The sequence below is a fragment of the Sorghum bicolor genome, chromosome 6 (assembly GCF_000003195.3).
Source record: "Sorghum bicolor cultivar BTx623 chromosome 6, Sorghum_bicolor_NCBIv3, whole genome shotgun sequence".
NCBI lineage: Eukaryota > Viridiplantae > Streptophyta > Magnoliopsida > Poales > Poaceae > Sorghum > Sorghum bicolor.
Window position 1 is genome coordinate 52,162,720 of NC_012875.2, and position 24,058 is coordinate 52,186,777.

At 49.4% G+C, this 24,058-nt stretch overlaps 3 protein-coding genes across 3 annotated transcripts; all 3 read left to right on the plus strand.

The window, feature by feature from the left end:
- On the plus strand, nt 4,421–6,016 carry LOC8083335 (homeobox-leucine zipper protein HOX22). The gene is made up of 2 exons (XM_002446825.2): nt 4,421–5,018; nt 5,120–6,016. Exons 1-2 carry the CDS (start codon nt 4,557–4,559, stop codon nt 5,468–5,470), a joined length of 813 nt encoding a protein of 270 aa, XP_002446870.1. The 5' UTR covers nt 4,421–4,556; the 3' UTR covers nt 5,471–6,016.
- On the plus strand, nt 14,579–17,055 carry LOC8083336 (uncharacterized membrane protein At1g16860). Its single transcript, XM_002446826.2, has 4 exons — nt 14,579–15,070; nt 15,513–15,668; nt 16,291–16,502; nt 16,601–17,055. The coding sequence occupies exons 1-4, from the start codon at nt 14,642–14,644 to the stop codon at nt 16,797–16,799; spliced, it is 996 nt and encodes a 331-aa protein (XP_002446871.1). The 5' UTR covers nt 14,579–14,641; the 3' UTR covers nt 16,800–17,055.
- On the plus strand, nt 20,109–21,383 carry LOC8083337. The gene has a single exon (XM_002446827.2). The coding sequence runs from the start codon at nt 20,216–20,218 to the stop codon at nt 20,864–20,866; it is 651 nt and encodes a 216-aa protein (XP_002446872.1). The 5' UTR covers nt 20,109–20,215; the 3' UTR covers nt 20,867–21,383.

Below are 24,058 nucleotides of genomic sequence, written 5' to 3' on the forward strand. Positions count from 1 at the left end.
ATCGGGGGTTCTGTATAACCTTGCACCCAAAGGTGCTTGTAGTAGGGGGTACAAGCAGGTTGCGAGAGAGGACTAAGTCCCAGGTCTCGACTTAGTGGTGGACGGAGTGCAGGTTGCTGCTCTGTGGAAGAGTGTGGTGGGCGTGTGTATGAATCTTCTGAACCTGTCCTTAGTTGTGAACCCTGGCTCCCCTTTTATAGCCTAAAGGGAAGACAGGTATTTACATGAATAGATTTCTTCTGTTGAATGGTGAAACCGCAGTCCCGACCCTGTTGAAGCTGTTCCATCTCGTCCTTGAGGGATGGTTGACAGCATGGCTGCTCCTGTAGAGGTTACCGAACCCTGTAGGGGTTATGGGGGTCGGATCGTCAGCACTGCCGTACATCCTGTCAACAGTAGAAAAAGACCTCAAATAGTGGTGCTGATTAACCTCTCCCATTCCCTTTGTACTGTGTGGCAGTACGCCACAGTGAAAGAGGTAAGGCTGCAGTGCCCAGGGTGGTTGGAACAGTCGGCACCCTGCCCTGCTACGGTATGGGAGTCATCGCGCTTGTCACTTCGCGGGTACGGGCGCCGTATGGTGGAAATCTTGTTGACCTGGTTGATCGGGATCCGGCGTCCGTACCCAGAAGGGGTCGGGCGAGACGGAACCCGTGTTCGAGACCCTGAGGGGTCGGGCGAGTCGGAACTCGCGTCCGAGGCCCTGCGGGGTCGGGCGAGTCGGAACTCGCGTCCGAGGCCCTGCGGGGTCGGGCGAGACGGAACCCGCGTCCGAGACCCTGCGGGGTCGGGCGAGTCGGAACTCGCGTCCGTGGCCCTGCGGGGTCGGGCGAGTCGGAACTCGCGTCCGAAGCCCTGCGGGGTCGGGCGAGACGGAACCCGCGTCCGAGACCCTGCGGGGTCGGGCGAGTCGGAACTCGCGTCCGTGGCCCTTCGGGGTCGGGCGAGTCGGAACTCGTGTCCGAGACCCTACAGGGTCGGGCGAGTCGGAACTTGCGTCCGAGGCCCTGCGGGGTCAAATGAGGCCGTGCCCCGGTGATTTAGTATGCTTTGTTTTTGACGTTTTTTATTGCTCTGATTTAGATATCCTTTTTATAGTACCCAACAACACCAATACTTTACGTCTAAAATTCTTGTGGCCTCTATTTTCTACTCGTTATTTCTCAGCTCCTGCCAGCGCCGCCGACAGCGCATTCCAAACACATGTACCGGAGATATGATTCTTTAATACGCAACGCCTCCTTGATTGGAAAAGTCGCGCCATCATTGGAGGTCAAACTCAAAAAATGGAACGAGAGGGGATACCGCAAGCAAGTAATCTGGTAGGACCAGCTGATCAACTACGATAAATTTTTAAATTCTGATGATTAGTGCGATTTTTATGTAGAAAACATGGTTAGTGCGATTTAGTGCATGCAGTCCCTATAGTTCTGCAGTGCAGCCCTGGGTGACCCGCCAATTGAGACGTTGTTATAAATCCTTAAAGGCGCACCATTCAATCTTTGAAGCAACTGAGACGTTGTTATAAGATACGGAGTATATATATTGAATTTAGTTCCCCGAATCTATAGCCTGTTGTTGATGTTGGAGATAATCTAAATCACACATTAGTAGGGCTAGCACATCTAAAAAGGTTGCGATCAACCTGCAACACAACAAGAACACCACATAATGGATGAAACTAATATAGAGAACGGTTAGGCCAATGTCAAGCTCGTTCTTGGTCGGAAAAGCTCTTGAACTTCTCTTGAGAAGATCTATTGGAGCACGTGGAGGATCTCCTAGGACCAGTAAGATCTGTCAGGGAGGAGCACGTGAAGATGTGCCTGATAAATCTCGTTAGAAGACATGCCAAACAATAAGACGTCTAGAATGCCGACGAGATTTCGTCCAGAGACGAGTTGAACAACATTACACCTAGGATGCCGACAAAATCTTATTGCCGAACAACAGGAGGGTTTGGAAAAGAAGTAAAGGGTGTAGTAGATGTGCTTTTGATCGATTGGATAGATCAGAACTCAATCGGCCATGTACCTCTTATTTTATATAAGAAGTAGGGGTGGTCTTATTCTGTAGAAAAACCTTTTCTTTAGATTGGACCACAACTGTCATGGGCCTGTTTAAATTACCGTGGACTCAATTTGAGTTTCAACACACATGTTTTGCCCCATCTGGAATTTACGGTTAGACAGCTACGGCTAGGGTTATTAGTTGAGTTTGCTCATGGAAGGGGGAGCACATGTTTTTTTTGATTGAACAGGGGGAGCACATGTTGGCAGGACATAAGTACACTAGTGACTTGTGACGCTCGAAAACTGACGGAATGTCACAACGTCTCACTACAGTATCTTCAGCGAAACTTTGGTGGGTCATGCATGGCAAGTTGCATGAACACGATATAGGAGTCATCCAGAACCGCTTTCGAAGAGGGCGATAAGCCGGGGTGTGGCGGCATCTCATCCAAAAAGGAAATTTGAAATTCTGCATGTCTTCTCGCCATCCCAATCCCAATCCCAAACAGCTACTGAATTCATTTCTGCATCGACATGGATGGACCACCCGGAATGAAACCAGGGGCCCTGGCTTGTGCGATCTACGTACGCTGCAGCGCGGGGCAGAGATCGAGGCCCCGCGCGCGCCAGGCCGCCAAGCATGGTCTGGCCACGCGGCCGCGGCCGCGGTCGCGCGAGCTTCTGATCCTCCCACGCAAACGACGCCGACGCGCGCGGTCCAGAACGACCACGAGGCCCCCGCGCGCGACGCTGACCCTGGACCCCGCGCCATGTGTCCGGCGCCGCGCGGCCAGGCGTCGCCGTCACGGCGGGTCCGGCGCCGCGCGCGCCCCCTCGTCCACCACCTCCTCCTCCTCCTCCTCCTGGTCCCCGGCCGGCCCCCACCAATCAGTCCGCGCGACGCCTCCCCCTGCATTAACCCCACGTCGCCCTTGCCGGTCGTCGCCCGTGATTAATCGCGGTAGTGACCAGTGCGAAAGCCACCCTCGGCTGCTGACCTGCCCGCGCCGAGCAGCGTGGCACTGCCGCCTGTGTGTGCGCGCGGCAGCGGGGGACGGATCTTGTGGCCGCGCCGGCCGCGGGCTTGCGAGTTGAGCTGTGAGCGGGAAGGATCACCACGTCCTGTTCCTCACGGCCTGCTATACGTAGTCCTGCTGCTAGCTAATCATGCATCATCGCCGCGGTTTTCTGGTCTTGGCTCGCGAGGGTCGCCGAGTTTGCTTTGTACTGTTGCTTTGAGCTGATCGCTTTGCGGCTCGAAGAAGAAACCACCACCAAGGCACCAAGGCCTTTTAACCACGTAGCCGTTGCGTAGGCAGCTGAGTGTCCGAGAGTTCCACGCGAAAACTGGTTGTTAATCGTATCGGATCACCAATCACTTTATAACTTACCTGATCTGCTAGAACACGCATAGGATGGGAAGTTGGAAGCGACGATGAATCCCTTTTCTTTTCGGGAGGGAAAATTTCAGTCATGGGGCCACATCGAGATAAGCCTTCGCTGCTCCCCGCATGCGTGCGCTAGCTAGCTTAGCCACAGGCTAGATGCATGAGCGTGCTTATCATCTATCTAGCCTATCTAATCTTCTTTAGTTATCCTGTCGTTTTTACGGCCGGTACACACCGCGCGCCTACCACTGCCCTGCCGGTAAACGCAACACGACACGGGCGAACATGAACATGCTTTGGCTGTTTGGCACACCGCGCGCGCGGCAGACCGGCCACCCGACTGGAGCCGAGTCGGCGGGCCCCGGCCGCCGCAACGGGACAAGCTTGGCGCGCCACCTCGACGACCCTTTCGGACGAAGCCCCTGCACACCTGGCGCCGGTGACGGCGACCGCGTGCGGGCACGGCACGCCCGGCCCTTCCATCGGACCACCTGTTCCAATTGCGCCCGTCTCCGTCCGCGCCTGGCACACCACCTCCACCTCCCCCTCCCCCTCCCGCGCACACCTTTCCGCCGCCCATTGGCCCGCTCACTCGCCGTCCTCCCGCACCGTATTGTGCACGCGCACGCGCGATTCCACCCGCCACTCCGATCACCACGCGCGGCCCTGGCCGGGACGGGACGGGACGGGGGACGCGCGATCGGGGGCAGCAGCTGAGAAGAGGGCTGGGCGCGGAGGCGGCGAAGAATATCTGGGGCTCGTGCTGATCGCACGCGCCACGCGTCGGGTGCGGATCGCGAGGCGGGGCGGCCGGATAACCATTGGACGACGGGCCACGGGGCCGGATTCCGGGCACTTGGACGGGAACGGGGACAAAAGCGGCTTTGCTTGCCTGGTCTGTGTGTGGACTCACAGCGCGCAGGGCCCTACCACCGGTTTTCTTTATCCGCAATCGCAAAGGCCACATGTTCGCATCGCCGGACGTGGACACGTAACGCCGCGCGCGCGGTATAAAACGGGACCGAACGGGACGGGAGGCCGGAGGTTGTAGAAGGAAGGGATCGGAGAGCCCACCCCGGCTGGGAGAGCTAGGAAGAACACACAGCTACTAGCTAGCTAGGATCCAATCCAAGGATCCAACGATCGATCGATCGACATGGACAGGCCAGACCACCACCAGCACCAGTTCTTCATGCCGGCGCCGGCGCCGGCGACGGTGCAGGTGCCGCAGCCACAGCAGCAGCAGCAGCAGCAGATTTGCGTGCCGATGATGGACGAGCCGTCGTCGTTCTTGGCGGGGATGGGCGGCGGAGGTGGCGGGCCGTCGTCGTCGTCGGCGAGGGGTGAGAGGAAGCGGCGGTTCACGGAGGAGCAGATACGGTCGCTGGAGTCCATGTTCCACGCGCACCACGCCAAGCTGGAGCCCCGGGAGAAGGCGGAGCTGGCGCGGGAGCTGGGCCTGCAGCCCCGGCAGGTGGCCATCTGGTTCCAGAACAAGCGCGCCCGCTGGCGCTCCAAGCAGCTGGAGCACGACTACGCCGTGCTCCGCGCCAAGTTCGACGACCTCCACGCCCGCGTCGAGTCCCTCAAGCAGGACAAGCTCGCCCTCACCACACAGGTAACAATCGTCAACCTCAGCGTTGTTATCTGATTCTCTGAACATCTGAAGCCCTTGCTCGATCCAAGACTGATCAAGTTTGCTTGGTGCGTGCATGGCAGTTGAACGAGCTAAGCGAGAGGCTGAGGGAGCGAGAGGACCGGGCCGCCGGCGGCGCGACGACGGCTAGCAGCAGCAGCTGCAACGTCGGCGGTGCTGAGGCCGAGGCCGAGGCCGAGGACGACAAGAGGAACGTCGTGCTCGGGTGCGTCAACAACATGGAGCCGCCCGAGCCCGAGAGCTGTGTGCTCGTCGGGCCGTGCGCGACGCCGGCGGACGTCTCGGTGGAGTCCGAGTGCGACGACCACCACCACCACCACCTTGACTACGACGACGGGTTCCCGGAGTCCTACTGCGCCATGCCGGAGCTGTGGGAGCCCTGGCCGCTTGTGGAGTGGAATGCGGTGGCCTGAAATGGAGAAGTTAGCTAGTACATAGGCTCAAGGCTTGTGTGTGTAACGTACGTGCATGGTGCTCCTGCTCTCAACGGAATTAAAGAGGACGGGCCGCTCTGTGCCAATGGCGGATGCGCGCGGGGCGCCGCCGGGCAGTTGGTCGGAGGATTCGGAGCGCCATCGAAGTGACCTTTGGAGTTTGGAAGCATATCACCCAATGCCATTACTGCTTTCGATGCTGCAAAAATCAATGGTATTTGTTCAGAGGCGCTGGCGGTGGTAGTGAATTGCACGGGCTTGCAGTGTTGTGGTTGTCTTTGTGTATTCGAGGTTAATCTAATGGAAGAACGTTCGCTTCACAAATATTGTATTGGCGTGTACGTATATGCCTGCTTGCAAAAGACGACGTGGTTCTGTACGGGGTTCCCCAAGCGCGTCGATTATGTTTATTGCACATTTTAGTGTAGTCTTGATAGTCTTTTTTTTCAAATAATTTACAGAATTTAGTCAAATGTTTTAGATTATGGAGGCAACATCAAACCTTTTACTGACCAGGAATTGCAATTTTTTTTAGCTTCCAGTTGGACTTCCGGAACTAATAAATAATTATAGACACTAAAAATTATGTAAGGACACTCACAATGAGTAACTCGTAAGCTAGTCTTAAGCATTTTTTTATATTTTAATAGTAGAATAGAAAGAAAAGCTAGTTCTTGATCAAGAGCTAAACTCGTATACACATTCTAAGATCGTGTGAGCTGTCATGTGGGGGCTATTCATATTATGAACAATATGTTAAAAGTTAGCACTACTGAAGAAATTGGTTTAAAGCTAGTAACTAGCTTATATGCCATTATGGTACCCTAAATACATAGCTCCGATTGCCTTCTGGAACTACGAGCGGAAATTGCATGACTAACAAGAGAACCACACCACGCATGAGGCCAAAACGAAGATGTTCTTGGGACCGGATAACTAATGGAGTGCTTAGTTTGGAGAATCAACCCATTCTAGATGAGTTGGTGCATCATGAGTCAACCCCTCAAATTTAGTGGAATGACCTATTCCTCTTACTAGTAATATAGTTATTAGCTTGTGAGGAATAGGTGGTGATGCATTAACTCATTCTATTCCACAGACCAAACCACAAAAACTATAGACTAAGATGACAATGGATCACTTCATTCTACAAACTAAAGTTTCATCAAATTCTAACTTCATCAGGGTCTCTCAAATGTTTTTGTTTTCATATAGTTCTTGCTTTCCATAATTCCATCTCATCACTTGTTATCATCCCTTGGAGATCCCAAAACTTCCTTTCATGATAAAAGTTTACAATGTTTGAACTTCTTGAATCATAATACGCCTATATTTTGAAATGGATGTGGTATTACTAACGTAGCTCACACAAAGATATCCTTTTTCTGGCAAGGAGCCATTCTACAAAACTCTTGTGACTTAATAGCGGTCGATTTACAATAAGATGCATATAGTTGATAAACCATATTTAGAAATAGAAATGCTAAAACACACTCGAGTGTTCTGCTGTGGGCACGTGATTTTTGGGCGGTCGGACCCGTGCCAGGATGCGATGGAGGTTGTTTGATCCTGCGATGCCCATGCTCGTTGCTCCTTCCTCTCTCTCTCATCTCCAGTGGTGGCAGCAACGGGTTTCGGTGCCGCTATAGCCGACGAGGTAGGCATCCTACTCCACTAGAGATGAAGATGACGATGGTGGTGTCTAGGGTTCCGGTGAACCTCTCATCTTTTTATTCTACAATTCCAGTTGGATAGAAGGGGTTAGCTGGGGGAGGCAGACACGCCAGACAATGGGGATGGTGGCTAGTCATTCAGGGGAGCTACCGGAGGTAGTGGCTGACATTTTTTTACAAGTACTCAAATATATTAGGGTGTGTTTTGATCTAGATAGGATTTTACAATTTCAAAATAAAACCTAGAATCCAGTTCAAACAAGGAGGCTTCTAGAGAATTCTACTGTATTTTCAAGTAATCAAAATCAATAATCCAGTGTCATCTCTTTATGAGCTTCTTGGGGATTTTAGTACGAGAATAGACGATTTTACCCCTGCTATATTGTGTTGAAGGAGCCTTGGGTATTTTAGATACTTCGCTTGTACTGTGAAACCAGTGTCAGGAATATAATCTAAAGATCCAAACAAACTGGATTATTACATTCAAAATCTAAATTCTTGAAAGCACTGTCTAGTATCCAGAATTCAATAAGGCCTTGTTTGGATGTTGTCGTATTTACTTCAATCCATGTGTGTTGGTGTGGATTGGAGTGGAATTTAGTTCAAGTTCCACTCCAATCCATCTCAACACATGTGGATTGATGTGAATACGACTATATCCAAACAAGACCTAATCTGTTAAGGATCCAAACGGGGCCTTAGTATTAAAACCAGAGTGGCGACCCCGAGCACGCTCGAATGCTTCGTGATGAAACAAACGCGCTCTTTGGTGAATTGGTGTTTCCAAAAAAAACGGGCTCTTGGACGAGAAAACGTCCCTATTGCACACACACGCACACACCGCACGTATTGCTTCCCTCGGCGTCGGTTCGTCGCTGCTCACCCCACACCCACAGTAGAGGACGAGTACGTGCGAACACCTTTGCTTTGGAAGTAGCAAGCGCAAAACATTCGGCTCGTCCGCTCGTGCTAGCAACGCCCATCGACTTTTTTTCGTCTCGTTCTTTGCCGCTTTGCGAATCACCTTTCACTGCGCAGGGCCGGGCGCGAGATAAAGGACAGGAGGGGAGGCAAGCATGCAGCCATGAGAAAGTTCTGGACTCGTAGCCCCTGGTCCCGGCTGAATGGGTGGCCAAAAGGAGTCCTCTCGGACAGTGTCAAGACAGCAACATAAAAAAATGATTATTATTTTGCCAGCTAAGCAAGAGGGCGAGGCAGATTCTCGAGGATTCACAGTCCTCGGCAGATTATTCCGTGGACGTGTGAGATGGCCCATGTGTTTTTTGGAACCGTTTCGTTGGGGGAAACGGTGTTTTGTCAAATGGGGTCTCTAGATTATTATTTTGCTTAATTAAAAGGGTATTTGACACGACTCTTTACAAGAGGCTCCTCTAAAGGAGTCAGAGCCATTTTAGAGAAGTCATAATTTGTAACTTTACCGACAAGGGGTTAACGGCGTAATGGAAAAGGCCATTGGCTGGGGGCTCCCACCCAAGGTTCAAATCCTGGGTGCGGCACTTTATTCTGGATTTATTCCAGGATTTTCCGGCGCTATGCATTAAGTGGTAGGCGACGTGCCCGTCTCATAGGGATAGCGTTTGCGTACGTGTGTTCATAGGAGTGAGTGTGCGTGCGTGTTGAGTGTCTGCGTTGTACTGTGTAATCTCAAAAAAAATAATTTGTATCTTTACCAAAATAGTTCTGGCTTCTCTCCTTTTTACTTAAAAACGGTTTCTCCAAAAAAAACGTTTGGCAGGACTCCTTTAGAGAAGCTAGAGCCGGAGAGAAGTCCTGCCAAAAAGACCCTACCAATACGGTAGTGTGCACTACAACTTCATGTTGCGCGTGACAATTTTTTTGTCACACACGGAATGGTGGCTCTGGCCTTTTGCCACTCGAAGGCCTTGTTTAGTTCACTCCAAAAACCAAAAAATATTCAAGTCTCCATCACATCGAATCTTGCGTCATATGTATAGAGCATTAAATATAGATAAAAACAAAAACTAATTACACAGTTTGTCTGTAAATCGTGAGATGAATCTTTTAAGTCTAGTTACTTCATGATTGGACAATGTTTGTCAAATAAAAACGAAAGTGCTACATTGTCAAAATCTAAAAACTTTTTGGATTTAAACAAGGCCCAAGTAGTTGCATCTTCTGCGAGTGATTCTAACATCTTGGTAAGTTAAGAGTCAAGCTGATGTGGATGTTGCGTGCGAACGTGTAGGCCGAGGCCTTGGAGCCAAAAACATGGAACATGATCATGTTCCGAGAACTTCATTTCTGCAATATTCATGTTTCAAATTCAAAAATATTTATGTTTTCACGTTATAAAATAACGTTTTTAGTTCATGTTTCCATACCATATTTTTGTTTCCTTTTGGAAACATGTTGCTAAGCGCTAGGGTGGAACGTTGGGCACGAGCTTAGAAACCTTCAAGCATGATCGATGTCGTATAGCGCACCTAAGGTAGTGTGGAAGTCCACCATGTTCCAGAAATTTAATCATAACAGGAGATCACAGTGAAACCGGACTCGCACGCGGATCGGGACAAATCATTGTAATTATTTTGGGGAATTAATTTTGGATGGGGACTAGTCAGGGCTGTTTTTTATTTGTTGGTCTGCATCTCTTGTCCGGTGGCTGGATTGCTCTCTTCAAATCGATATGACAAATCATGGTCAGAGATATTGACGTTCTTTGATAGAATTGGTTCTTATCTGTGATCCGGATTAGTGCTTATTGACATACAAATCATAATTAAGGCAACAATCTCATTATGATATGTACTACTGCCGTTTGCGTATTCTAGAGTAATTGATATGGGGATTGGCTGAGAGGTTTTTCGGGCATGTGACCACGTGACTAGCTTCTGGGATGGACAGATCAGGTAGCTCAATTGGTTGGGCTTGGAAATGTGGTCATGTTCACTGAATTTTATGTCTATTTGGCTTTTTAATGAAACATCTAGTTTTTTTTTCTAATTTGGATCTCTCTCATTTTAAGTAGAAGTATTATGGGGATGTTTGAATTATAGCCATCATGCGCCATGCCACACTTTATGGCTGCCACGGCTCCTGAGGATGATGTTTGGTTGGTGATTTATCTTTGGCTGCCATAACTTTTCACAGACTGAAATTCTGCCACAATTGTGGCGTCCAATAACATCGCCACAGAAGTGTGGCGTCGGCACAGTTGGTGTGGCCGAGTGTGGCTATAATCCAAACATGCCCTATGTCTGGCACTAGGTTGTTGTAACTCGTAAGTGACTAAGGGTACTCACAATGCAAGCCTCTATCACAGAGTCCAAGACAATTAATTACATATTATTTATAGTATTTTGCTGATGTGGCAGCATATTTATTGAAGAAAGAGGTAGAAAAAAATAAGACTTCAAGTCTTATTTAGACTCTAAGTCCACATTGTTCGAGGTAATAAATAACTTTAGACTTGATGATAGAGTTTGCATTGTGAGTGCCCTAATTAATACTCCCTCTATCCCAAATTGTAAGTCATTCCAAGAATCTTGGAGAGTCAAAGTATTTTCACGTTTAACCAAAATTATAGAGAAAAATACTAAGATTTGTAACGTAAAGTGAGTTTACTATGAAAATATAACTAAGAAAGAATCTAATAATACTTAGTTAATACCATAATAATAATTATTTTATAATATAAATTTGGTTAAACTTAGAAAAGTTTGACTCTCTAAGATTTTTGGAATGACTTACATTTTGGGATGGAGGGAATATCTTCTTGTACCGGATCATGTGCTCTTCATGGCATGGTCGTATTCGTTCTCGAGGAAAGCAGTGACTAATAAGATTGTCCTGTACTCACTAGTAGTATTTTGACATATTTAGTATGACTACTTCAGAACTACGTACGTATTAGTACGAGTAGCACGGCAACGGCACCACAAAAAACGTGTCGCTATTTCATATATAGCCTAGCCATAGCCAATGCGAAAATGACAGATAAGGCACGCAGCGGTTTGATGCTATTTGGGGATCGCCGATTCACCAAATCAAAGTCACTTTCGCCGTTGACAGCGACGACAAAGGAGTCCAAGACGACTAAAGTTGTGACATGAGAGAACACTGAGACCCCAACCTGATACTCTAGCTACTAGCTACTACTACAAGAGTGGTGGTAGAGTGCGTGCCTCGGCTCGTGCAACCCTTCTAGAATCGCCGGAAAAAGGCGTAACGGAAAGCTGCTGGGCCTCCTGTGCGGCTAACCGCCCTGACGCCACTTCGGGCTGACGTGGGTGGTGGCCAAACCACTGGTCTGGTTTTATCGCAACTGCTTTACGGTCTGTGGGAGCAGCATCCGGTCACAGTGCGTGCACACGGACCGTCCCTTGCTTCTCCTGTTCCTTGTGCGTTTCGACGCGCGCGGGGCTGCCGCGTGGGTGGTTGCGGCCGTTTGCTTCGCCGGAGAGGCGCGACCGTGGTGACCACGAGCGCAGTTTGTGTGCTCTGGACATCGGAGATCTTCAGGAATCTCTCTCAGCATCAGCAGCATCGATCGCCGCTTTAGACGGACGACGCAGCAGCACTGATCGGCAGCCAGCGGCGGATGGATGAGGTGGCTCGGCACCAGACGAAAGCACGCAGGTTTGCCGCGCCGTGACGAGACGGGACAGGATAGGACGGGACGACGGGGGGGTGACGAGTTGCGTCAATTTTGATGATTTGAGAAGCGCACATGGCAGGGGAGGGAGCACGCGCGCGCGCCTCACCTCGGACGCGTCGAGCCGTCGACCGTTTGTTTGTTCGCGCCAACGTCCAACAAAGACCAGAGTTGTCACCTCGACCGTGACCAGGCGCGGACAAGGCGTCCCGTCCCGATCGCGGGCGGCAGACTTGGCAGGCCACCTAGCCCGATGTCCTCTTTTGAACTGGGGATGGGGAGGACGGCCCGGCCGCGGTAGTGGCAGCTTTAGCGTCGGGCGGGCGGCAGTGCGCGCGCGGAAAAGACGAACACGGTTTGGTAAGTGTCAATTCTACGTAGTACTGTGTGTGTAAGCACGACGGCGGCGAGCACTGCTGGCCGCCGTGGCTTTGCTTTCTTTGCTAAGTTCGAGGTGCCGTGGAGGTCAGAGCGGACACGGGAAGTCGTTGTCCAGTGGAGCTAGCTAGCTTGTCCGGTGATTCACTGATTGACTAGATCATTAGCATATACTCGACAGAGCTTGTGCGCCAGCACCTAGGGTCACACTCACACCACGTTCATACATCGAAGAAGAGTTAGTGACAAACAAAGGTGTACAAAGATGGGTCTTACTACGTGGTTGATCAGATTGACTCCTTATAATCGAAAGATGCTGCAAGCTGGAGTACAAGTGCGAACAGCAGAAGTGACAACCGGATGTTTATTCTCAAAAACTAAAGGATGTTTATTTGAGCCTTCCCCTTATGTTCAGTGGAGTCCGTGCTAGAGCCAACGTAGGCCTTTATTCAGGATCGACACTGTAGCACTTTCGTTTGTATTTGACAAATATTGTCCAATCATGGACTAACTAGGCTTAAAAGATTCATCTTGTCAATTTCGAACAAACTGTGCAATTAGTTTTTATTTTTGTCTATATTTAATACTCCATGTATGCGTCTAAAGATTCGATGTGACGAGGAATCTGAAAAATTTTGTAAAATTTTTTGGGAAGCCTCAGCCCATCTGTTAAGAGATTTTCAGGCCCGGTCAGTGCCACCGCCGCCCATCCCACTGTAGTCGGCCTACAAAGTCGTGGTTGCTAGTACTTGAGGATCCACTCAAAAAAAAAACATGGAAGGGGAAGCCCAACTCCATGGAACTACCCTGCCCTCACCACTTTTCCCCAGTTTCTTCTTCTTCTTCTTCCCAAAAAAAAAAAACAGTTTCTTGCTCTGGTCAAGGATTCATTCTCCCATCACTTTTCCCCTAGTTAAGCAACAGATGATCCCAGTTCGCCATGGCCGTTCACCCATTGACGCTGCCTCGCGATGTCTTCGTGTACAGTGTGCTCAACTGTAGCAAATGTTGTGACTCTGTTCGACTGGCCGTAAAAAGGATTGATGATAATATTAATTTATTGTGAGAAAAAAAATATAAATATAACTCGTGCTCCCTCGTCAGCGTCCAAGAATCGTCAATCCATCCAACTGTCCAAAGCTCCCGTGACGCCGTCGTCTGCATCACCCATACGGCCATAGTCCCCCGCCGCAAGCCACGCGGACGCCGTCACGCCGCAAACACAAGTGCCAAAAGAAAAAAAATTCTAAACTACAGTACAGTACTCCTATCGTACGGTTTTAACATTTTGACGGTTTTGACCCACGAGCTGTTTAGTTTCCACAAATTTTGCAAAGTTTTTAAGATTTCTAGTTACATCAAATTTTACGATACATAAATAAAACATTAAATATAAATAAATAATAAATAATTATATAGTTTACCTGTAATTTATAAGACGAATCTTTTAAATCTAATTAATATATAATTGAAATATAATTATTAAATACAAATAAAAATATTAGCATAGATACAATCAAAAAATTTTCACCGATTAAACAGCCCCGCGAGCACAATGGAGCAGAGGGCAGTGCAGACATCGGGCCGGGAGGAGCCACAGCTTGACGAATGGGCTAGCGCTTTCTGTGTGTCACTATTCATTCAGAGCAGATTGCCGCAGTCGGCAGTCCGAGTCTGCAGTCACTGCCTACTGCCTGTCTTGGGAGAAGCGGTGATTCAAACCCCTGACCGCCTGTCATACTCATAGCCTAGTACTATTGCGTTTGGATGGGCTTACAGTACACTGTTAACTAATCCACCGAAAAAGGCAGCTTGAAGCCTTGAACCACTGTCATCAGTTTCTTAATTCTTCTGTTCAGCACGTTCCCACGTCACCTCCTCGACTTGATCTAGGACTACTCCAACTCGTAACTCTGGGTCCCTGCCTCCCTGGGACCACTAGCCAGACACAGGCGTGCGTTGCACAAACGGTGCGGGTACGAATCTAGCAGCTGATTCAGTGTCAGTCAGTCACTCACTCACAGAGGCAGTCCCACTAGTGAGATGCTGATCCCCCATCGTGCCCGTGCCCGTGCTCCGCCCACGGGCTAGTGACGCGCCAACAGTCGCTGACGCCCGTGGTACAGCACCAGAGGACCCACATGTCATGTGCTGGTCGAGCTGTGCGCGTTCTTTTTGCTCCAAAAAGTAACGCGGGTGCACTTGTGTACAACTAGAACCTCATCATTTACCTTTTGTTATGCTGACGAGTAGGACCAAGACTCACGTGGTCCCGCCTGTCAGCAAGATAAGTGCCGCAGCTGGTTTCCTTAACCCGCACGCTAATACCAAACCCACCACACCACGGAGAAACGAGGACAAAAAGGTCAAAAGTCGCAGGGCCAAAACCCGAGACGAGAGAGAGACGCCCCCACCACCACGAGTCCCCACCCCCCCGCAACCACCAAGCAAGCCGATGCCACTATGCTTCCGGGGAGGCTAGGCGAGGACGGGAAGCGACGCGGCGCCACCGCCACCGCCACCGCCGACGAGGACGCCACCACCGACGCCGACGCAGCCACGTCGGCGTCGGCGGCGTCCCTGAACGACCTCTGCGCCACCGCAGCCGCTGGCGCCGCGGCGGGGGCGCCCGCGCCGTTCCCGAGGACGGCCGCGTGGGCGGTCGCCGCGCTGCTCGCGGTGGGCCTTGGGGTCGGCGCCCTCGTCCTGGCCGTCGTGCATAGCGCCGCGCTGCTCGTGGTGGCGCTTCTCCTCTCGGCCGCCGTGGCGGCGTTCCTTCTCTGGAATGCCGCCGCTGCCGCGTCGGGCCGCGCGCTGCGCCGGTTCGTGGACGGGCTCCAGGCCTCCAGCCTCCGCGTCGCGGCCGATGGCCAGCTCGTCAAGATCACCGGAGTATGTTTGCCGTTCCCACGCGCGTTGCATTTGCTTCATCACGAATTTTCCTCAATTGATTAAGAAATTGTGCTCACCACTGTGGAGTGCAGCATTTATGCTTTGCAATTGAGCTGGTGTTCGCAATTGCATTGCGTTTCTCTGCACTTAATTCACTCGCACTAGATGTCTGTGAACAGCAGCTTAAAAACATAGGTGCAATGATCTTGCAAAGGGCATATACATATAGAGAGAGGGAGAGCTCACCCTTATCCGAATTCTGAATAAGGGGAAGGAACTGCTCCTTTCAGTTCCAGCTTGCCATTTCACATTTTTGGTACCAATGGTGCTTTATGTTTTCTGTCATGTGAGGGCCAATATTTGCAATTACCGAATTACTCATGAGTTGGTTTGAATATTCCTAGTATCCTAATCTCAATTTGCCGTTCATTCTTTCATGCAGTTTGTTTCATGTGGTGATATTTCATTGATCTCTTCATATGAGAAGGTTGAGAATTGTGTATACACATCTACTCTTTTAAGAAAATGTGCTAGATGGGGTTCTGTGACACTAAATCCTTGGAATCAATGTTCCAAGTGGAAATTAGCACATGCCGAGGTAATAATGCTTTGTTGTCGTATGCTCTCAATTTCGATGTCTTCTTACGTGTTCTTTACATGAAACATATAAGTAGATCTTTCCTTCATCTTCTGCCTGAGCCCTGATGTGTTAACTCATTTGTTTGTCATGCCCTACAGGAGTCTAATGCAATCCAATTTCATCTGAAAGCATTCCTTTTTTTTCAAAATGATAATGCTAGTGCTAGCAATAGAAACATAGAATAGCCGAAGTCTCTTTGTGTTGCTTTAGTTTCAGTTCCAGTATATTTTATTGTAATACCTATATTCTTCTGTTTCTTGTAAGTTACTGAGGAAAGGTCCACAGGGAGTTTTATACAATCGTGCTGTTCTTCCCCTGACAGTAGTTTTATGGTAGAGTTTCTCAGTTGTATTAATTGAAGAGTCTTGTTGCATAGCCGAACAATATTACAAGTACATGCAATTTAATATTTTGTTTCAATTAATATTGTTCACTAATGACTTTCCAAGTTCCAAAAAGTCTAATAAAGTTTATAAAATGTATAATCTGTCATTGTTGTAGACAATAACACCTTAATATAAGAATTTAAGTTGTCAAATATGATATATTTCTTATTCAAACATTCTGTGGGGTTGGGCAGAGGTTTGCTGCTGATTTCTACATAACAGATGCAAAATCAGGTAAAAGAGCCTTGGTGAAAGCTGGGCACCACTCAAAGGTTGTGCCTCTGATCGATGAAAATCTTCTAGTAACAACAAGCAGGGACACTGAGTTATCTTCCACTCTAAAGTATTGGCTCGAAGAAAGAAACCTTTCTTCTGAAGAAGCTCAGGTTATCCGTCTCGAGGAAGGGTAATCAAATGATCCAGAATATCTGTTCCCCTTTTTTTCTATGGACTATGTATGTTGAACCCTTGTGGACTGAACAGTACGATCTCACATGACTACAGGTATATCAGAGAAGGAATGCGGTTGAGCGTGATTGGAATGTTGAGCAAGAAGAACGGGGATGCCATGATACTTCCTCCGCCAGAACCTCTGTCGACGGGCTTTGTGTTGCTGTCGTGCCTCCTCCCATCGTATTTTGACGGAATAGTGCTGAGATTGGTCGACAGAAGTTACTTCGTGCCAAACTCTGGCGTCTCATGAAGAGCTGTGAGAGAACTCGGTGAGATGTAACAGCTAACAACTCTTGTGCGGTGCCCTTGCCCCTTGGGATCTTCTTCCTGTACGGGTCCACATTTTTTTCTTTTGGGACTCGATCATGTGGTTCTTTTCAGGTAATCCGAATGTACATTCTCACTTGGTTGATAGTTGTAGCGCCAGTCATTTCTGGGGATGGATTGTGTGTGTTTCTAGTTCCTTGGTTCTTCCATTTATAAGATGAATTCGTTGGTGGTTCCCATTTTGCTCTGTCACTTCGTTGGGGGTTTGAGGACGGAGTTTAGCACTCTTGCGGTCTTGCCTGACTGCCTCTATCTGAAATACTGTATGGTAGACTGGTAGTGGACTAGTGGTACTATGGTTTTCGGTCTGGACCGCTCCCGACCTCCCATCAAGCTGGGGACGGCTGGAGGCCCATTTCGTATGCACCTGGTTTCGAACCCTTTTTCTGGGCAATTGGCAAATGGAAATACAGTCAGACTCAAGCGTCGAGCATCAAGGCTGGCGGCTGCGTCAGTCGTGACGCATTCCATTCCACTCCATGCACGCCAGCACGTCTGCACGCGCTGCTGCTGTGCTGGAAGCCCACGGAGCACATCTAAAAAAAAACCCAAAGCATTGACGCATTGTTGCATCCATAGGAAGTGGTGACTCGTGGCCACCGACATCCGCCGTGCCCGGCTTCCCCCATCCGTTGTCGTGGATGGCGACGACACCTGGCGCCGTCGCTGTGATCATCCACGGCGTATCCCTACTGATCGAATCGGGGATAAAGCCTTTATTTACTCGAAGACCTGTCAACTGGGCTCCGATCATCACCGGACAGTGGCCCTTGGCCCATGGCTACCATTGGTCGTGCAGAGGCCGAGACGGCCGTCCGATATCGCGTCTGTGGGAGGATGAAGCCCATCAAACCAAGTAGGGATGGGCATAAAACCCAAAACCCAAACCCGACCCTAAATTGTCCAAACCTGAAATACAAATACTTGATCACTATTTCGGATAGTAAATTGAGAAAACCTAATTTTAAAATTTGGGTATTAAGCCCTCGTACCCATTTTAGCCAAAATTGAGAAATACTATATGCTATTTAGTATTTGTGATTGATTGATTGATTGATTGCACTGTTATCTAATGCTAAGAGTGATGTTAATGGGGTCTACTGATTTATGGTGTAATGATTGTATCTTTTTGCCCTAAGATTTTAATAAGAGTTGTTGTTTATATTGCTTAAACTTGTGGCTATAGTTCTATTTCTTCAAAAATTTGATGATTTTCAAGATTTTAGGTAATTTAGGAATACCTAAACCCGAATTTAAAGTATTTTAAAGATCAGGTATTGTTTTCTTAATACATTTTTTTGGTATCAAATTTGAAAACAAATTTCATAAGACTCATATTAATCAGGTAAGACTATCTCTAACAACACAGACCCGAATTAGAGGACCATTTCATAGTTTGGGTCACGCACAACAAAAAGGTAACGCACCCAAAACTTGCATCCTTCAATAGCCTACCCAAAAGCCCATCCCTCTCTCCTCACTCTCTCTCCATCGTGCCACCCATTCCCATCCCTCTCTCCATCTCTACATCGGCGCTGCCCATCCCTCCTCTCCCTCCTAGATCCGGCGGTCACGGGCGAGAAGGACCCCAAATCGCTGCTCCCCGACGGCTGTGCCCCCTCCCTACCTTGTGCGTGGTATCCGCCGCCCGTGCCCTAAGGCGGACCTTGCCGTGGTGGCTCCCCACCGCGATCCACCTGGTCATGCCTCGCCGCGCCCCGCTCTTGGCCACCACTACGACACCAGAGATTTGCATCGGTCAAGCCTCGTATACAAAATGGGTGAGGTGTTTGGGTCTTATGTTGGGACAAAACACTATGAATGACCTTTTTTGTGTTTGGATCTCGATTTGCATGCTCTGTTGGAGACAATCTAATGAGAGTGCCACACCTGAAACCAAGCAAATGGCTGGAGAATGTGGCATCCCTGTCCCTTTTGCTCGGGTTATAATTTCTCGCGCCATTTGAGTGACATGAACTGCAATTTTTAACCCAAAACTTGACCTAATATCTAGAAAAAAAACATTAGAAAAAAAAGACCCTCCGTTGCACTAAATTTTATATAAGTAGATCTCATGATCTTAACTGTTTCTGTATAGGCCTTATCAGGCTCTCGATTTTTCCAATGGAAAGAAAAAATGTCTGGTCATACAAAAGCCTTCGAATAATCATCATCACACAAGTCGTATGAAGCACTTATGATGAGAAGCGTAGGCCTCCGGCACACCAAACAGACAATATCGGAGCCTGATTTTTTATGTTGTTATTATATCGATCGCCGAGTGGGACGTCTAATTATTATCCCAACCGTCTCTCCCTTGTCCCCAATGGAAATTTTTTTTGGTTGTGGTAGGTATCCTGTCAATCGCCCCCGTGATTCGTGCGGATGATGCATGTAGACACTGTTTTAGTTTAGATACAGCAAATCGATTGGGCTATGTTTAATCGACACGATCGCCGATATGTTTATCTGCAAGCACACCGTAAACCAAACCAAACCGCGAACTACCCGGCCAGTGACGTATTTGACGTGTTGATTATTTTTTTTCTTGTCCCTAATCGCTTCTGTTTTTACTGATCTGTCACTGTCAATCTTTCCTGCTGCCGTCGCCAGCAATGTCGTGTTCCTGCTGCAGCCCCTGCGCTGCGATTCCAATTTCCGTGGGAAGCGAGCGGCTCGCCCGGACCGGGAATGAGATTGTTCAGGTACAAATCCTCGAAAAGCTTGGATTGGGGCCTTGTTTAGTTCCAAAATATTTTGCAAAATCGATACTGTAGCTCTTTCGTTTGTATTTGATAAATATTGTCCAATCATGGACTAACTAGGCTCAAAAGATTCGTCTCGTCAATTTCGACCAAACTGTGCAATTAATTTTTATTTTTGTCTATATTTAATACTTCATGCATGTGTCTAAAGATTCGATGTGACGGAAAATCTGAAAAATTTTACAAAATTTTCTGGGAACTAAACAAGGCCCGGATATATCGGCCGCGCGCGGCGGACACCGTACCACTCAGTACCACCACAATCCCGGCGCGCACACCACACGACACGAGCGATCGCTCGACACGGGGTCGCCAGCAGCGCCGGGCGAGCCCCCTTTTGTCGCCATCACGCCTCAATAATTCACAGCCCACCCGCCCATCGCCACCAGTCGTCTCGTCCGCCACCACTGGCGTACGCAGCCCGCCAATAATAACGCGCCCAAAGCAGAGGCCCGAGACCCGCGAGGCCGCGACGCGCAGGGGCCAGTGCCGACCACGACCACCACACGGACGCGGGCGCGAGCGCGAAGGAGCTGAGCTGAGCTGAGCCCGGCAGCACTGCCTGCCGCCGGCCATGTCCACGCCTCGCCGCCGCCTGGTCACCACCGCATCCCCGTCGCTCCGCTTCCTCGGCCTGCTCAAGCAACCCGACGACGCACCCAGCGCCCACGGCGGCGTCCAGGAGCCGCTGGAGCTCGACGAGCGCGACGTCGTCTGGTCCTCCTCCTCCTCCTCCAGCGCGGCCTCCTCGCCGTCCCCGACCCCGTCCCCGTCCTCGTCCTCGTCCGCCAGCAGCCTCCGGAGGCCGATCTCCACGTCGTCGCGCCACTTCCCCGGCGCAGGCAGCATGGGCCTGTCCGCGCTCCTCGCCGACGACAACCACCACCACGCGCTCACCACCGCGCCCGTCCCGGCCGTCGCGCGCCCGGAGAGACAGCACGCGCCGCAGCCGTACCACCAGTCGGCCCCCATGGCCGTGCCGGCCTGGCCCAAGGCGATGACGGCGGCGGACAGGCGCCGCCGGGAGGCGGAGCTGCAGACCGCCGCGTACTTTGACGACGACGATGACGACAGCGAGCCCGTGGTGCCGCCGCATGAGATGGCCGCGCGCCGCGCCGCGGCGGCGGCGTCGGTGATGGAAGGCGCCGGCCGCACGCTCAAGGGCCGCGACCTCCGGCGCGTGCGCAACGCCGTGTGGCGCACCACCGGCTTCCTCGACCTGTGAAAAAGGACGTCCCTTTCCTTTGGAGGTTTTCGTCTCGTTTCCTTCTCTGGCCACGTCACTCTACTCCACTCCACTTGAGAGCTGCCTCGGACCTTGGCAGCTTCTTGTTGCGTTGCATAGTGCTGTGTAAGCCAGCCAGCTGCCAGGCACTGAAAATGCCAAAAAGGTGGGCGTTTCATTACTAGTTCTACTAGGGGCGCTATATGAGGTGTATTTTTTGTGGAGGTAGCTGCAGCTGCTTCAGTATTTTTCCCTGGAAGAAAACTACTGTGATCAGACTGCAACTAGTATGTTCTAAGATCTCTGCAACTCTTTGACAAAGAGATTTTCTCGGAAGATGATGCAGAATAGCTAAAACAGTTCTGTGTAGCAGACAGAGCTCATGTTAATATTAATAAAACCTGTGGTCTAGTGTGCAGAAGTGCAAAATAGAGATGTGGTGTGTTCATAGATTTTGTATACCACTGTGGCTAATAGAGTGGCTATATCTATATGTCCAAATTCCAAATAACGCATCCGTGCTAGTCTCCCCGCTTGCAAAAAATGCTTTCCTTTTGCATTGCTTGAGCATGTTGATAATAAGTCACGGCCTTCCAAGCCGATTTCTGAAAAAACTGGATATGAGGATGGTTTTAGTTTTCCTCAGCTCATGGTTTTAGCTTAAAACTTTAAGTGAAACTTTCCTAAAATGGTAAGTAGCTTCAGATTCACATGTTGACTGGTAAAAGTAAAACGTATTGCAGAAGGCACCTGAAGGAAGGATAACAGCGGTTTACAAGACGTATCATCTTTCATCTTTCAGTGTTGAGGATAAGAGCTTGTTTGCTGGTCGGTCCATAGTTTGCCATGGAACTATGGCATGATTAATCACTGACGTGGCAAGTTTTAGTCATGACATTTCTTAGACCCTGTTGGTTTGCCCGCAAGATTGTATAATCCAGTTTATAGGTGTGGAATACAAGAATGAAAATAAACTAGTCTGGAACATTATATAAGATTACATGAAGGTGGCCTACAAATTGAGATGTCTGTTGGCCACTTGAAGTAAACACTCAATTATATACTAAGTTCTTTATATAAACCCGAGGTAAGCAAACAAAACCTCCTGGACAGCTGTCGTGGTCTCCTCACACAGGACTAGAAGGATATACTGTAGGAGTATGACTCTTCCGGCTCGATCAGTGTGGTGGACTGATGGTACACACCACACGTACTGTATGTATTGCCGTTTTGCTTTTCCCTGAAGGCGACACCGCCCAGTCGCCCCATCGTTAGCCCTGCCCATACCAGCGGAAGTTGATTACTCTCAAGATTCGACATCATTGCTCGGCTTAATTACATCGTCCGTCTGTCGTCGACGGAGTAACGACGATGCCCCAGTCGACCAGTCCAGTGGGGCTTCAGCATGGATCGATGCACTCCATCCGACCATCCCAGGATGCGCGCGCCGTGGCAAGAATTTTTACGCTCTGAAAACTTTCGCTGGTGAGGGCTGCTTTGCTGGAATCTGTTAGGAATTTTACACGCACAGGCCCGGTTCCCTGTCCGCCTTTACGTATTCCAAGCAGCGGCAGCGACTGGTTTAGGTCTTGCATGTACTACGAGAATTCCTCCGCTCTGGCCCGCAAATATGCTCAATCCCATGGCATGCAGATTGGCAGCCCTCGAGCCTTTGCGGTGAGGCAGACCGACCGACCAAATGACAAACTGAATCAGAATTTCACAATGGCAATGGCTGGATGGATCAAGGCAGCCTTGGACCGTTAAGCTCGACCGGGAGTGGAGTACTATACGTACCAATCAATCGAACAGGACTGCACAAAGTGTAGTATTATTGCTCCTTCATTTCAATGGCTCCACCGCACAACATAAGCCGATGCGAAATCACTACTAAGGGCCGTAGGCTACTACTGCCAAAGATTCCGCGACACCATGCGCCATTCATCCATCCATCGAGCGAGCAGCATCTTCAGGCCGTTCAGACGTCTTTGAGTAGGGAGCACTCCAATCAGCGACGACATCAGTGGAGTGAGCGTCCCAAGTCTGTCCGAACGATGCCGATCACCAATCAGCAAAAGGCATCCGCGAAAACGTCTGATGGGCGTCGATCCACACCGAGCGGTTCGCGTGGGAAGTCCTGGGCGCCTCCTGGCACTGGCATCTCGCCGCGAGATGCTCCCCGAGGCCCCCCGACCCATCCCTTTCAGGCTTTCACGCGCGCCAGCGTCAGCCGGACCGCGACGTGCGCGGAAAGCACCAGGGGGAGCAGAAGAAGAAACGGCAACTGTAACCGATCATTACTGTATTGTTTTCGGCACAATCTGTGGGCTGCAAGAAGTTTTCTCTTCTCGAAGAAGTTTTGGCCCCGAAGGCCAGAGTATTATTTTACTGGCCTTGTTTAGTTCACCCTGAAAACTAAAAAGTTTTCAAGATTTTCCGTCACATCGAATCTTGTGCCACATGCATGAAATATTAAATATAGACGAAAACAAAAACAAATTACACAGTTACGCTGTAAATCACGAGACGAACCTTTTGATCCTAGTTAGTCCATGATTGGATAATATTTGTCACAAACAAACAAAAATGCTACAGTACCGAAATCTTTTCACTTTTCGGAACTAAACAAGGCCTTGGCCTAGTGTGATGTAAAGTATGAGCCCCATGGAAATTGACAGGGAAATAAATTAGAGGGTTACTTCAGCTTCAAGAACTTATCAGGGCGGAATGGGGGAAGTCAACCAAGCTACTCATGCCGCCAAACATGGAAGGGAGACTACAACCTGGAGGGCCCACTCCGTTTGTTTGCCTTGAGAAAGAGCCAGGTTGAGATTCTTATCCTCCAAAGATTTCACTAAATTTTCTGATTTTGATGGGACCAAATGTTTTGTCCCGCTTTTTCTCTGAAAAGGAACGATCAGATGTAGAGATGACGACATGAATATGCACCGTGGAATCTTCAACGACGACTTTTTTTTTTTGAAACAAGTGTGTCATTGGATTGAGTTTGTTGAATGGGCACAGTTTTTCTTCTTCATAGAGACCTGCTATATGCATCCTTTGCTAGCTATTCACAGCCATACACCACCTGATGATTCACGGAATCTATATCGATATATAACTGACTGCATTTTGTTTATTATAAAAGGATGCAACAAACGATTTTACAATTGCATCAGATGCCTGACGAAG

Coding starts and splice junctions, on each gene's coding strand:
- LOC8083335 (XM_002446825.2), top strand. CDS start 4,557: ATGGACAGGCCAGACCACCACCAGCACCAGTTCTTCATGCCGGCGCCG. Junction 5,019..5,119: donor AGCTCGCCCTCACCACACAG/GTAACAATCGTC, acceptor CGTGCATGGCAG/TTGAACGAGCTAAGCGAGAG.
- LOC8083337 (XM_002446827.2), top strand. CDS start 20,216: ATGTCCACGCCTCGCCGCCGCCTGGTCACCACCGCATCCCCGTCGCTC.
- LOC8083336 (XM_002446826.2), top strand. CDS start 14,642: ATGCTTCCGGGGAGGCTAGGCGAGGACGGGAAGCGACGCGGCGCCACC. Junction 15,669..16,290: donor GGAAATTAGCACATGCCGAG/GTAATAATGCTT, acceptor GGGGTTGGGCAG/AGGTTTGCTGCTGATTTCTA. Junction 16,503..16,600: donor GTTATCCGTCTCGAGGAAGG/GTAATCAAATGA, acceptor ACATGACTACAG/GTATATCAGAGAAGGAATGC.